Source organism: Dreissena polymorpha, chromosome 2 (assembly GCF_020536995.1).
Source record: "Dreissena polymorpha isolate Duluth1 chromosome 2, UMN_Dpol_1.0, whole genome shotgun sequence".
In the NCBI taxonomy this organism is placed as follows: domain Eukaryota; kingdom Metazoa; phylum Mollusca; class Bivalvia; order Myida; family Dreissenidae; genus Dreissena; species Dreissena polymorpha.
Window position 1 is genome coordinate 31,433,354 of NC_068356.1, and position 20,282 is coordinate 31,453,635.

General features: G+C 36.8%; 1 protein-coding gene across 1 annotated transcript in view; it reads right to left on the minus strand.

Annotated features, from left to right (window-relative positions):
• Positions 1-20,282, minus strand: part of LOC127866480 (delphilin-like) — a 75,325-nt gene that overhangs the window by 17,040 nt on the left and 38,003 nt on the right. The window contains exons 9-18 of the mRNA XM_052407017.1: positions 19,719-19,867; positions 16,202-16,255; positions 14,177-14,318; positions 13,707-13,861; positions 11,953-12,002; positions 9,078-9,159; positions 8,238-8,333; positions 6,056-6,535; positions 4,553-4,735; positions 2,650-2,774 (exon numbers count right to left, since the gene is read on the minus strand). Coding sequence (XP_052262977.1) covers positions 2,650-2,774; positions 4,553-4,735; positions 6,056-6,535; positions 8,238-8,333; positions 9,078-9,159; positions 11,953-12,002; positions 13,707-13,861; positions 14,177-14,318; positions 16,202-16,255; positions 19,719-19,867 — 1,516 coding nt within the window. The remainder of the gene's footprint in view (positions 1-2,649; positions 2,775-4,552; positions 4,736-6,055; positions 6,536-8,237; positions 8,334-9,077; positions 9,160-11,952; positions 12,003-13,706; positions 13,862-14,176; positions 14,319-16,201; positions 16,256-19,718; positions 19,868-20,282) is intronic.

Sequence of the window (20,282 nt, forward strand, 5' to 3'; positions counted from 1 at the left end):
GTGTCTGGGTCAATATGGCCGATTAGCAAACTTGACCTAGATGTTATTGCCTTACACATTTTTATGAAGTTTGGTGAAGATTTGATGACAATTGCTTGAGATATTGAGCGGAAACAAGAAAAACAAGAAACCGTCGGAGATGGGTGATGCTCCCCAAAGTTTTTTTTTGTCACTATATTGCACTTAATATTCAGATAAAAGGAAACATCTTGAAGGGCATAACTTTGGACAAAATAATACAATGGATGGGTTAGCAACTTAAAATTTTCAAAGGGCCATAACTCTCTAAATAAATCATCTAACCAGAACCCACTAATAACATGCGCATCTCCTCAAGGTAGTTGAGTTCCCATAAAGCTTCATTGTATTCCAGTCAGTAGTTGGGGAGAAATAGCCTGGACAAGAATTGCACTATATGTACAGTTTATAGAAAATTTCAAAGGGCCATAACTCTGTGAAAAATCATCTGACCATAACCGGCTGATAATATGCACATCTCCTGTTGGTAGTGAAGTTTCCCATAAAGTGTCATTGAATTCCCGTAATAAGTTGCTGAGAAATAGCTCGGACAAGAATTGCACTATATGTACAATGGAAAATTTCAAAGGGCCATAACTCTGTGAAAAATCATCCGACGAGAACAGGCTGATAATATGCACATCTCCTCTTGATAGTGAATCTTCCCATAAAGTTTCATTGAATTCCCGTAATAAGTTGCTGAGAAATCGCTCGGACAAGAATTGCACTATATGTACAGTTTATAGAAAATTTCAAAGGGCCATAACTCTGTGAAAAATCATCCGACAAGAACCCGCTGATAATATGCACATCTCCTCTTGGTAGTGAAGCTTCCCATAGAGTTTCATTGCATTCTGGTCATACGTTGCTGAGAAATAGCTGGACAAAAATTGTGCATGGACGGATGGAAACACGGACGGATGGACAGACGAAGTGGCGACTATATGCTCCCACCAAATTTTTTTGGCGGAGCATAAAAACAATTTTACGATGATTCAAGGACCGTAACTCAAGAGTGTCCGGGTAAATTTGGCTGATTATCAAACTTGACCTAGATGTTATTGCCTTACACATTTTCATGAAGTGCGGCGAAGATCCTATAAAATTTGCTGGAGTTATTGAGCGGAAACGAGAAAAGACCCAATTTTTTGATGATTCAAGGATCCTAACTCAGGAGTGTCTGGGTCAATATGGCGGATATGCAAACTTGACCTAGATGTTATTGCCTTACACATTTTCATGAAGTTTGGTGAAGATCTGATGACAATTGCTCGAGATATTGAGCGCAAACAAGAAAAAAAACAATTTTACGATGATTCAAGGGCCGTTACTAAAAAGCTTCTGGGTCAATATGGCTGATTATCAAACTTGACCTAAATGTTATTGCCTTACACATTGTCATTAAGTTTGGTGAAGATCTGATGACAATTGCTTGACTTATTGAGCGGAAACTAATCCAGACGGACTTACTTACTGACTGACTGACTGACTAACGGACTGTGCGATTTTAATATAATAATGTTTTTGGTCATTTATAACTGAGAACTGCTACTGAAGAAACAACACTGTCATTGATAGCATATTTTTGATCAGTTAAATTTCTTAAAATAAGTATGTATTTCAAGACTAGGTTTAACTCTCAGCTGACTTCATGAAATCTGAATAAACAATCAAAGCTGGTCGGTTTGTAACACATGCAGCATACATGCATCTTTAATTAGTAACACCTGCAATTGTAATTATTATTAAATTGAAGCCATGTACTAAAAGGTAAATATAACTGTTTTTTCAAAGTCAATTTATTGTTTAATTAACCAACAAACAAGAACCACCACATAAAAGATTGAACTTTAATTGTACCAGTATATTTAGTTGTTATGAGCATGCTGTGGTTATATTTATAATAACCAGTGTTACAACTGATTGTGCTGGGTTGTTGTGTTTTGTCATTGATTGTCTGGTTTTGGAATAATCAGGAAGTTAATTGGTAAAATAAACTAAACTGACAAATACTTTTGTTGGAGTTGTTTTATTTTATATAAAATTAACCAATCAAATAAAAGAATTTAGTGTACACTGTAACAAGAACTCACAAATATTGGTATTGTGTAAGCAATTTTAGTGTAAAAACAAGAGATGTGTTTGTCAGAAACACAATGTCCCCTACTGCGCCGCTTTGAAGCCATATATTTGACCTTTGACCTTGAAGGATGACCTTGACCTTTCACCACTCAAAATGTGCAGCTCCATGAGATACACATGGATGCCAAATATAAAGTAGCTATCTTAAATATTGCAAAAGTTTATATTAAATGAGCGATTTTGAACCATATATTTTACCTAGTTGCTATCTTCAATATTGCAAAAGTTATGTCAACTGTTAAAGTTTGCGCAAACAAACAAAGCAAAAAAGCAGCAAACCAACAGACAGGGCAAAAAAAATATGTCCCCACTAAGGTGGTGGGGGTAATAATAACAATCTAAAAAAAAAAAGCAAAATAATTCAAATCTGACTGTTAAATTTTGTTCGCTTATAAAACACTCCAGAATACACAAATAGTCTATGGAAAAATTTGCATCATGTTTAAGTACTGAAAATACAAAGAAAGCAAGTTCATAACTGTCCGATACCTGTTCCCAGACAGTATTTTCCACGCGCTGATGGTCCAGTTTCTCCCAGTTGATCCGCTTGACATTCATTTGGGTACCGGCCTTCCCGTCTGGTCCTTCCATAGACATGGGCAGAGGGGGAGCCGCTGGAGAAAAGTATACAATAATTATATTAAATCAATTTTTTGTTTATTGGTTACATTTTTCATGCCTTTCAAGTCAATAACAAGATTTTGTTTTTGTGTTTATTCGCCACTTTCAAGCACAAGTTTCATTTTAGTTCTGGAGCAATAAATCTTGGATTATTTCACATTGACAAATATCATACGAATTTGAAAAACAATCTATATTTCATTGTATTGCTATTTTATTTTTACCTTCCAGATTAACTGCACACACGAAACATCGTGTATATGTACAAGTTAACATAAATACAACAAGACTATTGCTAAGCAATATATAATGTCCCCTACCGGCTCCACCATTGTCAGAAATTCCACCATTGTCAGATTATTTTTTTATATATATACTTGTTGCCATAGCAACCAGAATTTTTGATGTAGGAACAAAAAGAAATGACGTGCATAATGTCCATATTGCCATCGATCCATTTTTCAAGTTTCATGAAAAAATATAAAGAACTTTTAAAGTGATCGCAGGATTCAGAAAACCAACATTTTCAGCAGTATTTCTTGTCTATTTGTTGCCATAGCAACCAGAATTTTTGACGTAGGAACAAAATGAAATGACGTGCATAATGTCCATATTGCCATCTATCTATATTTCAAGTTTCATGAAAAAATATTAACAACTTTTAAAATTATCGCAGGATCCAGAAAAGTGTGACTGACTGACAGACAGACAGACAGAGCGCAAACCATAAGTCCCCTCTGGTGAAACCGGTAGGGGTAAAAACAAAATGCCTTTAGGAAAAATGTCAAGGTTTTTCTCCATAACACTTGTAATTATTTAACAAGCTGAACAATAACAAGCTGAACAATGCCCATGTTTTATCTTTGGCCTTTGAGTGTTACCTCGACTTTTGACCAATAAATGAAACATCTCCACATGGTTACCATTGTTTGCAAACCATTTTTAAACTGCATGATTAACCATGAAGTTAAAATCTTAATAACTGTTTAATAACCAAATTTAATCTATGACCTTTATAGGTTTCCTTGACCTTTCAGGTAGGGAGTTGGTTGTTACACTGCAACACATGACAAAAAGTCTCAACATTGTGAACAGTTATGGTAAACAATGTTAAAATTGCATGACAAGCAATAAAGTTACATTCAAGACAAGAAGTTGTATGGGCAAATTTAAACTTGACCTTTAAGTTTGACCTTGACCTTTGAGTTGGGAATAGGACTTTTCGTGCCATACATCTCCTCATGGTGGTCATTTGTAGCAAGTAATTTTAAATTACATGATGAATGCCAAATTAATATACGTTAACAGGCTGATTGGTGGTTAAATTTTTCAGTTGTATTACCTTGATCTTTGGGATAGGAAGATGGGCGTTACGCACTCCATGCACTCTCTTCATGCAGATCAATGGTGGTAAGTTGCATGATGAAAGACAAATTTACAGTCTGGACAAGCTGTTTCATGGCCAAAGATGAGATTTAATTGTGAGTTTGGCTTTTGAGGAAAGGAGATAACCTCTAAATAGTACCTTGACCTTGGAGGTAGGGAGATAAGTGTTACATGTGACATGCTGTTACCGCATGGTGGTCATTTGTGGTAAATTATTTCAAAATGGCTTGATGAATCACAAAGTTGCAGACCCATAATCCCATGCACCGACACACACATGCACACATGTACATACAATCGGCCATTGTGACTGCTATATCAGGCTTTCCACAAGCCGGCTGGACAATATCAGGAGTCAACCCAATTTGCTGCCTCTGTAACTCACCGGGAGGAGGAGGTGGTGGTGGAGGGGGTGGTGCTGTAGAAGTGCTCTCCCCTGTTGCCATGGACAACAGTTGCCTATCAACCACTTCATGGTCCACACTGTGATCTAGGTCTGACACCTCTGCTGCCATGGCTGCATCCAGCTGCTTCAGGGCTGTCAGTGCATGACGATTGAATGTGCCTCCTTTACAAACGTGTTGAAATAACTATTATTGAATATTTTTTGAATAGATATTGAATTTTTTAAGAAGGATAAGGAGTTGAAAGAACTTTGGGAATAAGGATCACAACTGATCAGCAGTTCAGCATATTCTGGCCCCAAAAAAAGAAATATTTTAATTCCACTTTTAAAATAATCAGCGGCAAGCAAAAAGTGCAGAATAACAATAATAAAATCATAAAGTATTGAATATTTCTGTCAAACACATACAGGAAGTTTGTCCTTGACTTTTGTAAGTGATGATTACAAAGTATCCTTGTGTACAATGCAGGAGCAAATTGTAAATTGTGTTGTCTATGTGTCATATGAACAAATAGTTCTGCATTTCCCATCCATGTCCATCTATACTACACAAAATAGTTTGTTATGCAGTACTTTATTTTACGACTTTTACGGGGTGGCTGGGTGGGTGGGTGGTCGATTGAATCAGACCAAAATCTAATCATCAGGCATCACTAGCTTTAAAGTGTTTAGTTCATTTTCTGTCAGTGACCTTACATAATTACATGGACGATATACAAGTTTCAATTGAAGATCTGTAGTAGTTACAGTATGTGATTAAACTTAAACCTGGAGATATCTATTTTCAAAAAAGTGCTAATAATATGGACTAAATTTTTTTTTTCTCATTTATGAACATCAGCCAGTGGACTTCTATCATAAACCTGCAGACATATGTCGAGTTCCAATTGAGTACCTATAGTAGAAGCAGAAATCAAGATGTTGAAAATAAACCATAACTTTGCTGGTGTTAGTTCAAAAAGGGGCATAATTCTGCTAAAATGTTGGTCACAATTATTGGCATTTGTCTGTGGCCTTAAGTAGGACCATTTGTGAAGATGTGATTGACTATCTTGTGTACATGTGTATATAGACATGGGGACATAGAGATTTGGAGCTTTTGCATGCAAACTTGAACCCAATATAATTAAAATTTAATCCGAGTTATGACAAAAAGACCTTAATTATTCTTATCAAAAGGTAAGAGTTTTAGGCCTTATGTTCAGTGGCCCCACATAACCCAGACAACATGTGCAAAGTTCCTAGTATTAAAAGGAGAATTTTTCAACTTAATTGCAAGTCAGAGATTGAAGTAGCTCATTTAATAGTACAGCTAATAATATTTACTGGGTATTCCTTGAACATATCAACAAATTTTAATTCTCTGAACTGTAAATTAGATGTGTTATTGGAATGTTGTATCATTTGTAATGATTGAGAACTTAAATGTCACTTTGTTCAGCAGATCATTGTAAATAAGAATATGAAGTGGTAAATGCCTACCTCCCATTTTAGAAAATTTTGAACTCAGCGTCTTTTGTTTTGTAGACTCTGACTCATTATCACTTTCTGTTCCAGAAGTCATAAAGTTGGCAGGAATTTTCAGGCGATTTTCATTGTCTTCTGGTCCACTGATCAGAAAGCTTGGTGGTGATTTCATCCTACCCGCCATAGCTTCATTGGCCATATTGCTCACAGAATTGGAAGCAAAAGGAACATGATTCCAGCTGTCATCTTTAGGTTTGTTTTCAGAATGTGCAAATGGGCCAAATATCGAATCAGGCTGATTGAAACTGGCTGGAAACCGCTGGGGTGGACTGGGTGCATAGATGTTGTATGCGCTGGGGAAATGCTGCGAGAAGTTTGCATGGTACATAGGGAAGGTCTGGCCAGGCAGCTGAACACCCATTGGTGCAGGAAGGGACCCCAATCTCAGCTGTTGGTCCACAGGGATCACTGTGATATACTTGGTGTGGTCCATGTCTGAAACAAATAGCATGGCATAAAAAACAAGTTGAGCCTAATTCTGGAAAAACTGGGTTTAATGCATGTGTGAAAAGAATATCCAAGATTAAAGTACAGCCCTTTCTGCTTTTCATGGAATTTTGTGTTTAAAGAAAGTTTCTTCTAACCTAATATCAAATTTCAGCGGAAAGTATCAACCCAGATTTGCCTTTGGGGACCACATCCATTAAGCCCAGTTTTCCCAGAACGAGGCTCATTTGGTTGTTATATAGATTCAACTAACATTACAATTCTAAGATAAATTCTCAAGACAAAAACAATAAACCAAAAGACAAAAGTGAATATCTCTGTCAGCCAAACACAACAGGGAGCCTATCTCTGTCAGCCAAACACAACAGGGAGCCTATCCATGTCAGCCAAACACAACAGGGAGCGTATCCCTGTCAGGCAAACACAACAGGGAGCCTATCTCTGTCAGCCAAACACAACAGGGAGCCTATATATGTCAGCCAAACACAACAGGGAGCCTATCCCTGTCAGCCAAACACAACAGGGAGCCTAGCTCTGTCAGCCAAACACAACAGGGAGCCTAGCTCTGTCAGCCAAACACAACAGGGAGCCTATCCATGTCAGCCAAACTCAACAGGGAGCCTATCTATGTCAGTCAAACACAACAGGGAGTCTAGCTCTGTCAGCCAAACACAACAGGGAGCCTAGCTCTGATAGGCAAACACAACAGGGAGCCTATCCATGTCAGCCAAACACAACAGGGAGCCTATCTCTGTCAGCCAACCACAAAAGGGAGCCTAGCTCTGTTAGGCAAACACAACAGGGAGCCTATCTCTGTCAGCCAAACACAACAGGGAGCCTATCTCTGTCAGGCAAACACAACAGGGAGCCTAGCTCTGTCAGGCAAACACAACAGGGAGCCTTGCTCTGTCAGGCAAACACAACAGGGAGCCTATCTCTGTCAAGCAAACACAACAGGGAGCCTATCTCTGTCAGGCAAACACAACAGGGAGCCTATCCATGTCAGGCAAACACAACAGGGAGCCTAGCTCTGTCGGGCAAACACAACAGGGAGCCTAGCTCTGTCAGCCAAACACAACAGGGAGCCTATCCATGTCAGGCAAACCCAACAGGGAGCCTATCTATGTCAGCCAAACACAACAGGGAGCCTAGCTCTGTCAGCCAAACACAACAGGGAGCCTATCTCTTTCAGGCAAACACAACAGGGAGCCTTGCTCTGTCAGGTAAACACAACAGGGAGCCTAGCTCTGTCAGGCAAACACAACAGGGAGCCTATCTCTGTCAGGCAAACACAGCAGGGAGCCTATCTCTGTCAGTCAAACACAACAGGGAGCCTATCCATGTCAGGCAAACACAACAGGGAGCCTATCTCTGTGAGGCAAACACAATAGGGAGCCTAGCTCTGTCAGGCAAACACAACAGGTAGCCTATCTCTGTCAGGCAAACACAACAGGGAGCCTATCTCTGTCAGGCAAACACAACAGGGAGCCATGATTTGACAGACTTGTGGATGACATTTCTGGCACATGCATTAAGCCTGGTTTTCCCAGAACAAACTTCAGTTACGTTGTTGTCAATATTTAACTAAAGTTTGAATAACAAGATGGATTCTCAACCCAATAACAGTGACCATAAGAAAACAGTGACGATCTCTGTTGCTAACACAACAGGGGGCCATCAATCCACAGACCGTTATCTTTTCCCCGTGCCAGGAACTCTCTCACTTCCTGTATGGCTCTGCGTGTCTCCTCGAGCTCTCTCTTGAGACTTGAGTCCACACCTCCACCTGTACACACAATTTTAAATAAGCTTGGATCAATAAAGCTATAAACTTTTATTTGCATATGAGCCTTGCTCTTTAAAAACGGGGCTTAATGCATGTGTGTGTAAAGTGTCATCACAGATGCAATTCACATAGGCTAATCAGGACAACATTTTTCCTCTTTTTTTCACTTAAAGAAGGTCTCTTCTTGGCAAAAATCTAGTATTGGTGTAAAGTGTCATCCCTAATACACCTCTGCGGACTGCACAGGCTAATCTGGGACTACAGGTAAACTTTACAGACATGCAATTAACCCTGTTTATAGTTTATACGAAAGTTTCTTAAATGTGATTTTTTTTCTGCATTTTGCCCTAAAACACAATACATATCTCCCTAGCAATTGTTAAGAATAACTTTTCTTTTATCACACGATATAAACAAGAGCACCGCATAACGGGTGCCAACGCTCGGCTGCGGGTGCAGTTTTGAATAAATGAAAGCTTGACAGAATTTATTTATTTTAGGTCACAGTGACCTTGACCTTTGACCTAGTGACCCAAAAATGGGTGGGGCGTGTAGAACTCACCAAGGTGCATCTACATATGAAGTTTCAAAGTTGTAGGTGGTAGCACTTTCATTTGAGAGCCAATGTAAAGGTTTTATCATGGCGAACGGTGGACAGCGAGCTGGCTATGACAAAACCTCGGGTTTTCTCCTAAAACAGCCGAGCTAAAAACCACAATTTTGACAAAAAAAAACACTATTTACCATTAGAATGTTTGGTAACAAATTTTCTGTCACCATTGTTCAAATGATGCTCATGCTCATCTTCTGATGTGGATGTGTAGGTCTGCAATTAACACAAGTTCAATTAAATGGATAGTAAAGTAATAGTCTGTATTAGTAATCAGTCATACATTAAATGTCTATTATTTTGTACACAAAATAGTACGGTAGTTTCAAATTAACATGTATCAAAGTAGTTACAGAATTAACTAAAACAGTTTTTAAGGAAGTGTTACTATTGTCCTAACTAACTAACATTATGCAACATCGCCAATATCACGATTGGTGCCACAATTTAAATGGTGGTCTTGATTGGGAACTTATCATGTTTTATCCAGTCTGCCAGTCAATCATGTCAACGTTTAAATTGTGGAAGAGATTTTTAAATTAAACAAGAGATGTGTTTGTCAGAAACACAATGCCCCCTAATGCGCCGCTTTTTTTTTACCTTTGAACTTGAAGGATGACCTTGACCTTTCACCACTCAAAATGTGCAGCTCCATGAGATACACATGCATGCCAAATATCAAGTTGCTATGTTCAATATTTCAAAAGTTATTGCAAAACTTTACTGTAAGATTACAGTTTTGGGACAGAATGACAGACAGAAAGAACGACAGGCCAAAAACAATATACCCCCGATCATTCGATCCGGGGGCATACAAATTCTACAATGATTATAAACAATAAATTGTAAATTCAGCCCATTCTATAAAATCCTGCTAAATGGTAACAAAGTGTGGAAAATCTAATTGATTAACAATTTCCTAATTGGGGAGTGAAGTGTATCCTATGCAAGAACAAATGTTACACTCTGTTACAATCTGTTACAATCTCACAAATAAATGACCTGTATGATGATAGTTTGTCAGGCTGTATGTCATGTAATTTGAGTGTAGAAGGAACTCTAATTTTGAACAGCATTGTTTAATAATTTGTCAAATATATTGCAGGTACAATCATATAGAATCGTAAAGGGTGCATCCATTCTTGATTAAAATTGAGTGACAAATCAAAGTAAACAAGATGTACTTATTCAGAAAACTGATCATGATGATTGTGTTGGATTCAGACCCAATCTTGATTTCATTTGAAATGCGCCCAAAGAAGATCAGAACGTTAAAAAAAGTTATTGTCAATTGTGAACAGGTGGCAACAGAGATCAATACAAGCATTTTCATTACATATACACACATATCATATTCTTTCGAAACCTCTGTCTCTGCAAATTATTGCAATGTGTTATGTTTGGCCAATCATGGTGTTCGTTGCTGTTCAAACAAAAGTGACAACCTTGCATCCATTTGAAGTGCAAGCTAAAACCTAATCAACTTTTATTTCTAGGGATGCAAGAGGTTAACCGGTTAACCTTCCGAAACGAGTTAACCTTCCGAAACGACCAGTTAACCGGTTACATTTTCCGGAAAAGGTTAACCTGGAAAAAAATGTTTATGTTTTTTTTTCATGGAATAATTCGTACGAGTTTACTTTTTTCTCATGACAACTTGTGCTTGCGACTAGTAAGAACAACATGCCGCACCATCGCCAGTAATAAATAACGTGTCAACAATCAAAGTAATAAAGCAATTTATCAATACCTTTGTGATAACATATACAGGGTACGTTTTGATAACTGACACTATTGGTCTTTTGACTCGCTAAAATTTAACTAGCAAACTGCCGTGAGTGGGGGCTATTAGCGAAGACGTAATTGACACGTTAATTGAACTCGCGATAAAAAACAGCTGAGACATTGGACAGCTTATTTTGATGTTCTGTTAACCAATATCCAACTGATTTCTCGCGAAAATACTGTGTTTATAAGTAACAATTTTATGAAGAATTGCATTCGTAGTTACAATCTTTACGAGTTAACGTCATTTTTGTTTATCAAAAAATAATATCATTATGATAATGTACGTCCAAAGATTCGACCATTACCGTCCGATGGAAGTTTTATTTAAGAAAGCAAATTATTAACTAATTAAATAATTAAACATCAATTAACAATATTGAAAAAATAAACCCGTTAAATTAAGTATTTGCGTAACTGCGTAAAATTTGCGCGCTATGGTACGTTAATAAACATACGTAACTATCAGTATTTGAGATCATAATACTTACTTACTTTGTTATTAAATAAATGTACTGACTATATTAAATATTCAACTTACATTTTGTTCAAAATTAATTTAATTTGCATTTGTATTTTACGCACATTTTTTATTGTATAATGAAAATCAAACGAAACAACTTCGGCTACAAACGCTAAACTGCAAACAACAAAATATGCAGTTATCGAATAAGAAGAGATGCGGATTCGTTGAACACACATAACCCACTTTACGTTGCATTGAAAGGGAAAAAACAATTTTATATTACGCCATTTTGAGTTTCAAAAATTATAACTGAATGAAAAAAGGAACACGCCATTTTTGTGAGTGATGCGACGCGAAAGTAATATAAGCGGCTCAACCAAAAATAAGGTAATAACACGTAAAAATGAAAATTGCGTAGTTCTTTAATTTTTTACTCCTATGCATTTACGCAGGAAATCTAAATAAAATATATATCACATTTACAAAATTATGAAAATAATTGGTATAGTACATTTTATAACGAAACTGGCATGTTATCAACGCAAGCGATTTCAAATTTGAAATTACTTTTGTTTCTACAGAGCGGTTCGAGCGGTATGACATTTTTTACGTAAATCATTTTAACTACCTCAAGGCGTTTCAGTTAACCGGTTAATAACCGGTTATGGGAAAAGGTTAACCGGTTAATGTTTTTTGTAACCTCTTGCATCCCTTATTATTTCATTTATGTTGTTTCCATAATATTAACAACAACTTACAGTCTGATGATGCCTGGTTGGATTAATTCTTGAATGGTCTTGGTTGGATGCTACAAATTTAAACAAGAATATCAGTGAAACTGATGGATGCTCCCCGATGATGCGCTTTGTCAATGTATGTGTTAATAAACACCTAAAATATCTATTAGCCTCGGTGACCTTGACCCAGTGACCTCAATCCTCATCAAAAGGTAGAAGTCCATGCAAGGTACCTACATGCCAAATATGAAAGCAATTGGTTAAGTATTGAAGGCCCTATGAGAAACTGTAGCAAAAGTGTGACAGAAGGAAGTCTATTATTAGCCTCGGTGACCTTGACCTTGACCCCAGAGACCTCAAACCTCATCAAAAGGTAGAGGTTCATGCAAAGTACCTACATGCCAAATATGAAAGCAATTTGTTAAGTATTGAAGGCCCTATGAGAAACGGTACCATAAGTGTGACAGAAGGAAGTCTATTATTAGCCTCGGTGACCTTGACCTTGACCCCAGTGACCTCAAACCTCATCAAAAGGTAGAGGTCCATGCAAGGTACCTACATGCCAAATATGAAAGCGATTGGTTAAGTATTGAAGGCGCTATGAGAAACGGTACCATAAGTGTGACGGAAGGAAGGAACAAGGAACTACAAACTGGCAACTATATGCTCCACCGAAAATATTTTCGGGGAGCATAAAAAGTTTTTTTATTAAGGATGAGGATTTTTAGTTCAATTTGACAAAGAACAAACACAAATTCCAATGTAAGCACATCTGACACTTAAATAAATATCAGTCTCAGTATTTACCCACAAACAGGCATAAGAGTCCAATATAAAACATGCAAGAAGGCAATATCTGACTTCTAGATCTACTTCTAGGAAAATCAACCATTTTTTAGCCATCGTATTTCCAATTTCATGATGCTACTTGTTATGATTAATGATATTTCATTTGATATTTCACCTTAACAACAGCTATCTACAGAGTTAAAGAACAGATTCTTCACAGAAATGTGTGTGGATTAAGTAATTACAGGTACTAGCATGCCTCTTCATTAATGCGGCTTAGATCTGGTTTTATGCACATAATTTGATCAAGTACCGCCTGCTGTGCTACCTCATCAGTCTGTTTAATATCTGACTATGCAGAAGTTGTTGTTTTTGAATCAACACATTTGTATGAGCCTCATTCTCGTAAATGGAGTTTAATGCATATTTGTAAAGTGTCCTAGATAAGCCTCGCAGCCTGCACAGGCTAATCAGGGACAACAATTTCAGCTTTCATTGTATTTTTTTTAAGGAAGTTACTTGTTAGCAAAAATCCTAAATTGGACTTGTGTGGATTGCACAGGTTAATCTGGGACAACAATTTATGTACATACATTAAACACCATTTTCCCACAGCAAGGCTTATATTCATATTAAAAATAAATAAAATGTTTTAGTTTGTTTTGTATATTGCAGCTGTTATTGATTGTGGCTTCACTTATTAACACACTTTTTTAAAATACACGACAGATTCTTGTTGGTTACAACTGCCATAACAAATGAGCCTTGCTCTGGTAAAATGGGGCTTAATGTGTTGTTCTGGATTCGCCTGTGCAGTCAGCACAGACTAATCAGGGACAAATCTTTTGGCCTTAACTGGATTTTTGTTAAGAAGACACTTCCTTTAAACAAAAAATACAATAAAAGTGGACAGTGCTGTTCCTGAGTTCATGATTAAAAACAGACTTTTCATGGCATAATAAATTATGATAAATGTCTACGCCTACTTGTGCTCGAGGTGTCCGAGGGTTGATGCCCCAGGCGTGTCCTGACGGCCTGCTGGTGGGGGAGGGTCAGGAGAGGGACTATGTACATCCAGAGAGTGCGCTTGGAGGGTGAGTCCAGTATCACAGACAGGTCCTCAACTAACCGCTCAACATCCCTGCAATTAGAGCACCATGGTAACTTGTTAACCCTCTTCTGCTAAGATAGGTGTTTGTTTAATTTGTAGTCCCTAACAAATCAAATTATCTTAAAGACCTTTCTCACTAGATACAAGTTTTAAAGGCTTCATTTTCAACCCTTAGATAATGTTGAGCAGCAAAAAGAACAATTCTGTAACAGATTACCAGTTGCTCGAGTTACTCGAATGCTGTGCTGGTTGCATATAGTGTGAACTTTTATTAATCATTATACACAACTGCATCACACTGCTATAATGTGAATAAGTTGAGCACACAATAACATTCAATGGTACCTGCTATCTGAGTAGATCTTGAGGGACTTTTTCAGTACAGTTCTCTCCCTTAATGTGAGGAGAAACTCCACCTGTTGTTGGAATGATGAAATCTTGAAGCCCCGCCTCCCAGCTTCCTGAGCACTGCTGGCGGGATACTTGTCTGGAATACATAGCATCCATGGCATGTGTTTTTGCCTGGTTCTGACTTAAATAGGCTTAATGCATGTGCATAAAGTATCTTCCAAGATAAGACTGTACAGACTTTCTAAAAATTAACATTCCATTAAAGTGGAAAGTGCTGTGCACTATTTTTCAGATGAGGAAATTTAGGTTCACAATTTTTTTTCCAAAGGTAATTTACCGGATTGTCTGTAAAAAAATGTAGTGAACATTTGTCTTCAAATGTATTAACTATTTATATTTGCAGAAAAGAGAAATATGTATGCAATTGTTTTAATTATTGTGTTAGTAAAGGTATGAACAATATTATCACTTATAATTTGTTGTTGAAGGGGTATGCATTCTAACATATATCTTTAGGGTTGAAGACAGTCAAACAGAACACATTCATCACCATTTTGTATTTTCTGTGGCAAAATGTGATTTGGGCAAGCTAACTTGTGCAAAAATAGATCTTTTGTCATATACAGCCAGTGTAGCCCCAGACCAGTCTGTGTAATTGTGTGTCACGTAATCGCTTATTGTTCGTGGCGAACACCCAGTAACAAACAAAGTTCAATCCTCTTCATTTAATAGTGTGTAACCTATCGTTCGATTTCACGTCATGCGCGCATTGCCATAATGACGTGACTCGCATTTACCGGTACTACATTTTGCTACATGCGAATGGGGCAAGTCCGTCCCTTTCTGTTAATGTCAATTTACCCGTTTAACAACGTGTAATGAAATACTCAACAACAACGCCATATGTGAATTCCAGTCCAATTTAATATCTAATATAATTCATATTTTCAAATATATAAGTACAGTCTGACAACTACATGATTGGACCTTTCTCGATCTGTTCACATCAAAATCTAAGCAAAGAGTCTTCTATGCTGACAAAACATCTAAATTTTGTTTACAGGTTAATTTGCATAAAACTCAATTATAACTTTGATTGGTCATAAGTGTCCATTTCTGCACGTGCTTATTGTTGATTGGTTGAGTTGCTAAATGTACTGAATCAATGACACCCCCCGGGAACGGAGTTTCATGTGTTTACCCATTTATCGACTAATCCTTTCAGACATCTGATTTGACTACATAGTTCAATGGATGTGAGAGATAATTTAATAAGACTAGGATTACTGCTGCAGTACTTTGTATGTCTAGTGATAGTAAGGCATTATTGTAATCGTCTTTCATCGGCATATTCAATGGATGTAAGAAAAAACTTAATAAGATTATACTTTTTGTGGCAGCTGAGTAACAGATTCATGTTTTTACTTGCAAGAGATCTTAAGTTTCCAAACTTCATTTATGCTATTATTGTTTCTTACATTCAAATATTTTCTTTATAGAACCCTCATTATTATGATATGTAAATAAACTTTTAACATTTTCTTCTGAATACAATTATGATAATTAAATTTACTTATAAATTCCTATCACATTATTAATATTATCTGTAATTAAATTTCTATCATATTGTTATATTATATAACATAATATTTATGTTATATGAATAAAACATATGGATTAATAACTAATTAATTTATTTATCTCTACGGGGCTGTTACGTTACATTGCCCAATCTGGTCAGGAGTTACCTGGGCCAGTAGTAAGACCACAAAATCTTGCATGACTTTATAGCCGACATAAAGATCCTTATTAGACTGCGTGAATGCACAGGCTGGTCTGGAGCTAAGGTATAATCCCAAATGCGCATGAAACATCTAATATAGAGAAGTGCTGCCAGCAAATGATCCCCATCTCATGACAGTGCCCTGTTTTTGCCTTGAACTGAAATACCTTGATGTGATTTATTAAACTAATTGTAAACAAAGTGACTATGCATGGACAGACAAACAGATCACATACCAGACTGCATATGTTGGTTTTGAGATCTGGGACTGCCTTCATTAGAAATACATTCTGAAATACACAAAGAACACTTGATTGCATTATTTAAAACAACTAAGGTCATTAAGTCAGATAAAAAGAAAGAACTTTGCGACATTTTCCAAAAAAAACATGTCTATTCATATATATGTTACGTGATCTTTCTTCAAAATAATGTATGATGCATATAAACTCAAAACACATGTTTTTTTGCATATGTTTGTTAATAAACAATACAACACAATTGCATGCAGATATCTACAACCCAACAATACAACACTATTGCATGCAGAGATCTACCAACCAACAATACAACACAATTGATGTAGATATCTACCAACCAACAATACTACACAATTGCATGCAGAGATCTACCAACCAACAATACAACACAATTGATGCAGATATCTACCAACCAACAATACAACACAATTGCATGCAGAGATTTACCAATCAGCAATACAACACAATTGCATGCAGATATCTACCAACAAACAATACAACACAATTGTATGCAGAGATCTACAAAAAACCAATACAACACAATTGCATGCAGATATCTACCAACCAACAATACAACACAATTGCATGCAGATATCTACCAACCAACAATACAACACAATTGCATGCAGATATTTACCAACCAACAATACAACACAATAGCATGCAAATATCTACCAACCAACAATGCAACACAATTGCAGGCAGGGATCTACCAACCATCAATACAACACAATAGCATGCAGAGATCTACCAACCAACAATACTACACAATTGCATGCAGAGATCTACCAACAAATAATACAATACAATAGCATGCAGAGATCTACCAACCAACAATACTACACAATTGCATGCAGAGATCTACCAACATAATAATACAAAACAAGTACATGCAGAGATCTACCAACCAACAATACTACACAACTGCATGCAGAGATCTACCAACAAATAATACAAAACAAGTGCATGCAGATATCTATAACCCAACAATACAACACAACTGCATGCAGAGATCTACAACCCAACAATACAACACAATTGTATGCAGATATCGACCAACCAACAATACAACACAATTGTATGCAGAGATCTACCAACCAACAATACAACAGAATTGCATGCAGGGATCTACCAACCATCAATACAACACAATAGCATGCAGAGATCTACCAACAAACAATACAACTCAATGCAGAGATATACCAACCAACAATACTACACAATTGCATGCAGAGATCTACCAACAAATAATACAAAACAAGTGCATGCAGAGATCTACCATCCAACAATACAGCACAATTGTATGCAGATATCTACAACCCAACCATACAACACAATTTCATGCGGAGATCTACCAACCAACAATACAACTCAATGCAGAGATCTACCAACAAACAATACAACTCAATGCAGAGATCTACCAACCAACAATACAACTCAATGCAGAGATCTACCAACCAACAATACTACTCAATACAGAGATCTATTAACCAACAATACAACACAATAACATGCAGAGATCTACCAACCAACAATACAACTCAATGCAGAGATATACCAACCAACAATACAACACAATTTCATGCGGAGATCTACCAACCAACAATACAACACAAAGGCATGCAGAGATCTACCAACCAACAATACAAAACAAGTGCATGCAGAGATCTACCAACCAACACTACAACACAATTGTATGCAGCTATCTACCAACCAACAATACAACACAATTGTATGCAGAGATCTACCAACCAAAGATACAACAGAATTGTATGCAGATATTTACCAACCAACAATACAACACAATTGTATGCAGAGATCTTCCAACCAACAATACAACACAATTGCATGCAGGGATCTACCAACCATCAATACAACACAATAGCATGCAGAGATGAACCAACCAACAATACTACACAAATGCATGCAGAGATCTAACAACCAACAATACAACACAATTGTATGCAGAGATCAACGAACCAACAATACAACACAATTGTATGCAGAGATCTACCAACCAACAATACAACACAATTGTATGCGGAGATCCACCAACCAACAATACAACACAATTGCATGCGGAGATCCACCAACCAACAATACAACACAATTGATGCAGAGATCTACCAACCAACAATAAAACACAATTGCATGCGTAGATCTACCAACCAACAATACCACACAATTGCATGTGGAGATCTACCAACCAACAATAAAACACAATTGCAGGCAGATATCAACCAACCAACAATACAACACAATTGCATGCAGAGTTCTACCAACCAACAATATAGCACAAAATTGTATGCATAGATCTAACAACCAACAATACAACACAATTGCATGCAGAGTTCTACCAACCAACAATATAACACAATTGTATGCAGAGATCTAACAACCAACAATACAACACAATTGTATGCAGAGATCCACCAACCAACAATACAACACAATTGCATGCAGAGATCTACCAACCAACAATACAACACAAATGCATGCAGAGATCTACCAACCAACAATACAACACAAATGCATGCATCGATCTAACAACCAACAATACAACACAATTGTATGCAGAGATCAACCAACCAACAATACAACACAATTGCATGCAGAGATCTACCAACCAACAATACAACACAAATGCATGCAGAGATCTACCAACCAACAATATAACACAATTGTATGCAGAGATCTACCAACCAACAATACAACACAAGTGCATGCAGAGATCTAACAACCAACAATACAACACAATTGTATGCAGAGATCCACCATCCAACAATACAACACAATTGCATGCAGAGATCTACCAACCAACAATACAACACAAATGCATGCAGAGATCTACCAACCAACAATATAACACAATTGTATGCAAAGATCTACCAACCAACAATACAACACAAGTGCATGCAAAGATCTACCAGCCAACAATACAACACAATTGTATACAGAGATCTACCAACCAACAATACAACACATTTGCATGCAGAGATCTACCAACCAACAATACAACTCAATTGCATGCAGGGATCTACCAACCAACACTACAACACAATTGTATGCAGAGATCTACAAACCAACAATACAACACAATTGTATGCAGAGATCTACAAACCAAAAATACAACACAATTGTATGCAGAGATCTACCAACCAACAATACAACACAATTGTATGCAGAGATCTACAAACCAACAATACAACACAATTGCATGCGGAGATCTACCAACCTACAATACAACACAATTGCATGCAGAGATGTATCAAATAACAAGACAACACAATTGTATGCAGTGATCTACCAACCAACAATACAAATACAAAAGAATCAGAGCTTTTTGATTATCAAGATACTAACCAAATAAATGTTTATCGCAATATGATATAATTAATCATAAATTTTATACAAAAAAAAAGATTTCCAAAGATAGGGCATCTACAGCAGTCATCATGAAAAAAATTGTCTGTGTTAGAAGCTGACCCTTTACCTAGCAACACATGTCTGGGCAGGTTGATCTGGTTGATGCAGTAGATTTGGTGAGGGGGAGTCAGACTGGCGATCAGGAACATCCACAGGGTTTTCTTGGAGGGAGTGTCTAGGACCACAGACACTGCTGTGTACAGGTCCACCACATTGCTGAAATATCAACGGGATCATGGCTCGAATGTGGCTCTCATTTATCACAGGCTCAAAATAATTACTTTTAAATGAAGGTTTTTTTAGCTATAAAATAACTAAAATAAAGGAAATTGTCAAATAGCGAATGGTCATATTAAAAACATACAAGAATCAATTATCCATTAGATGCAAATTGTTTATACCTTCAATAACATAATATGTAAATATAAAAAAATTAGAATTATTTCATTCCATAATGAACTGATGAAACTATTATGACTACACATTGATGATTCAATCAAATTTAAGTGGTCTGTACTTAATAGAAATATTGGTTGTTGTTTTTTTCATCCAAAATACATTAAGCGAGCTATTAAATACAAATTGTTCTTACCATCAGACACAAATTGTTCAGAACTCCTGATATAAATTG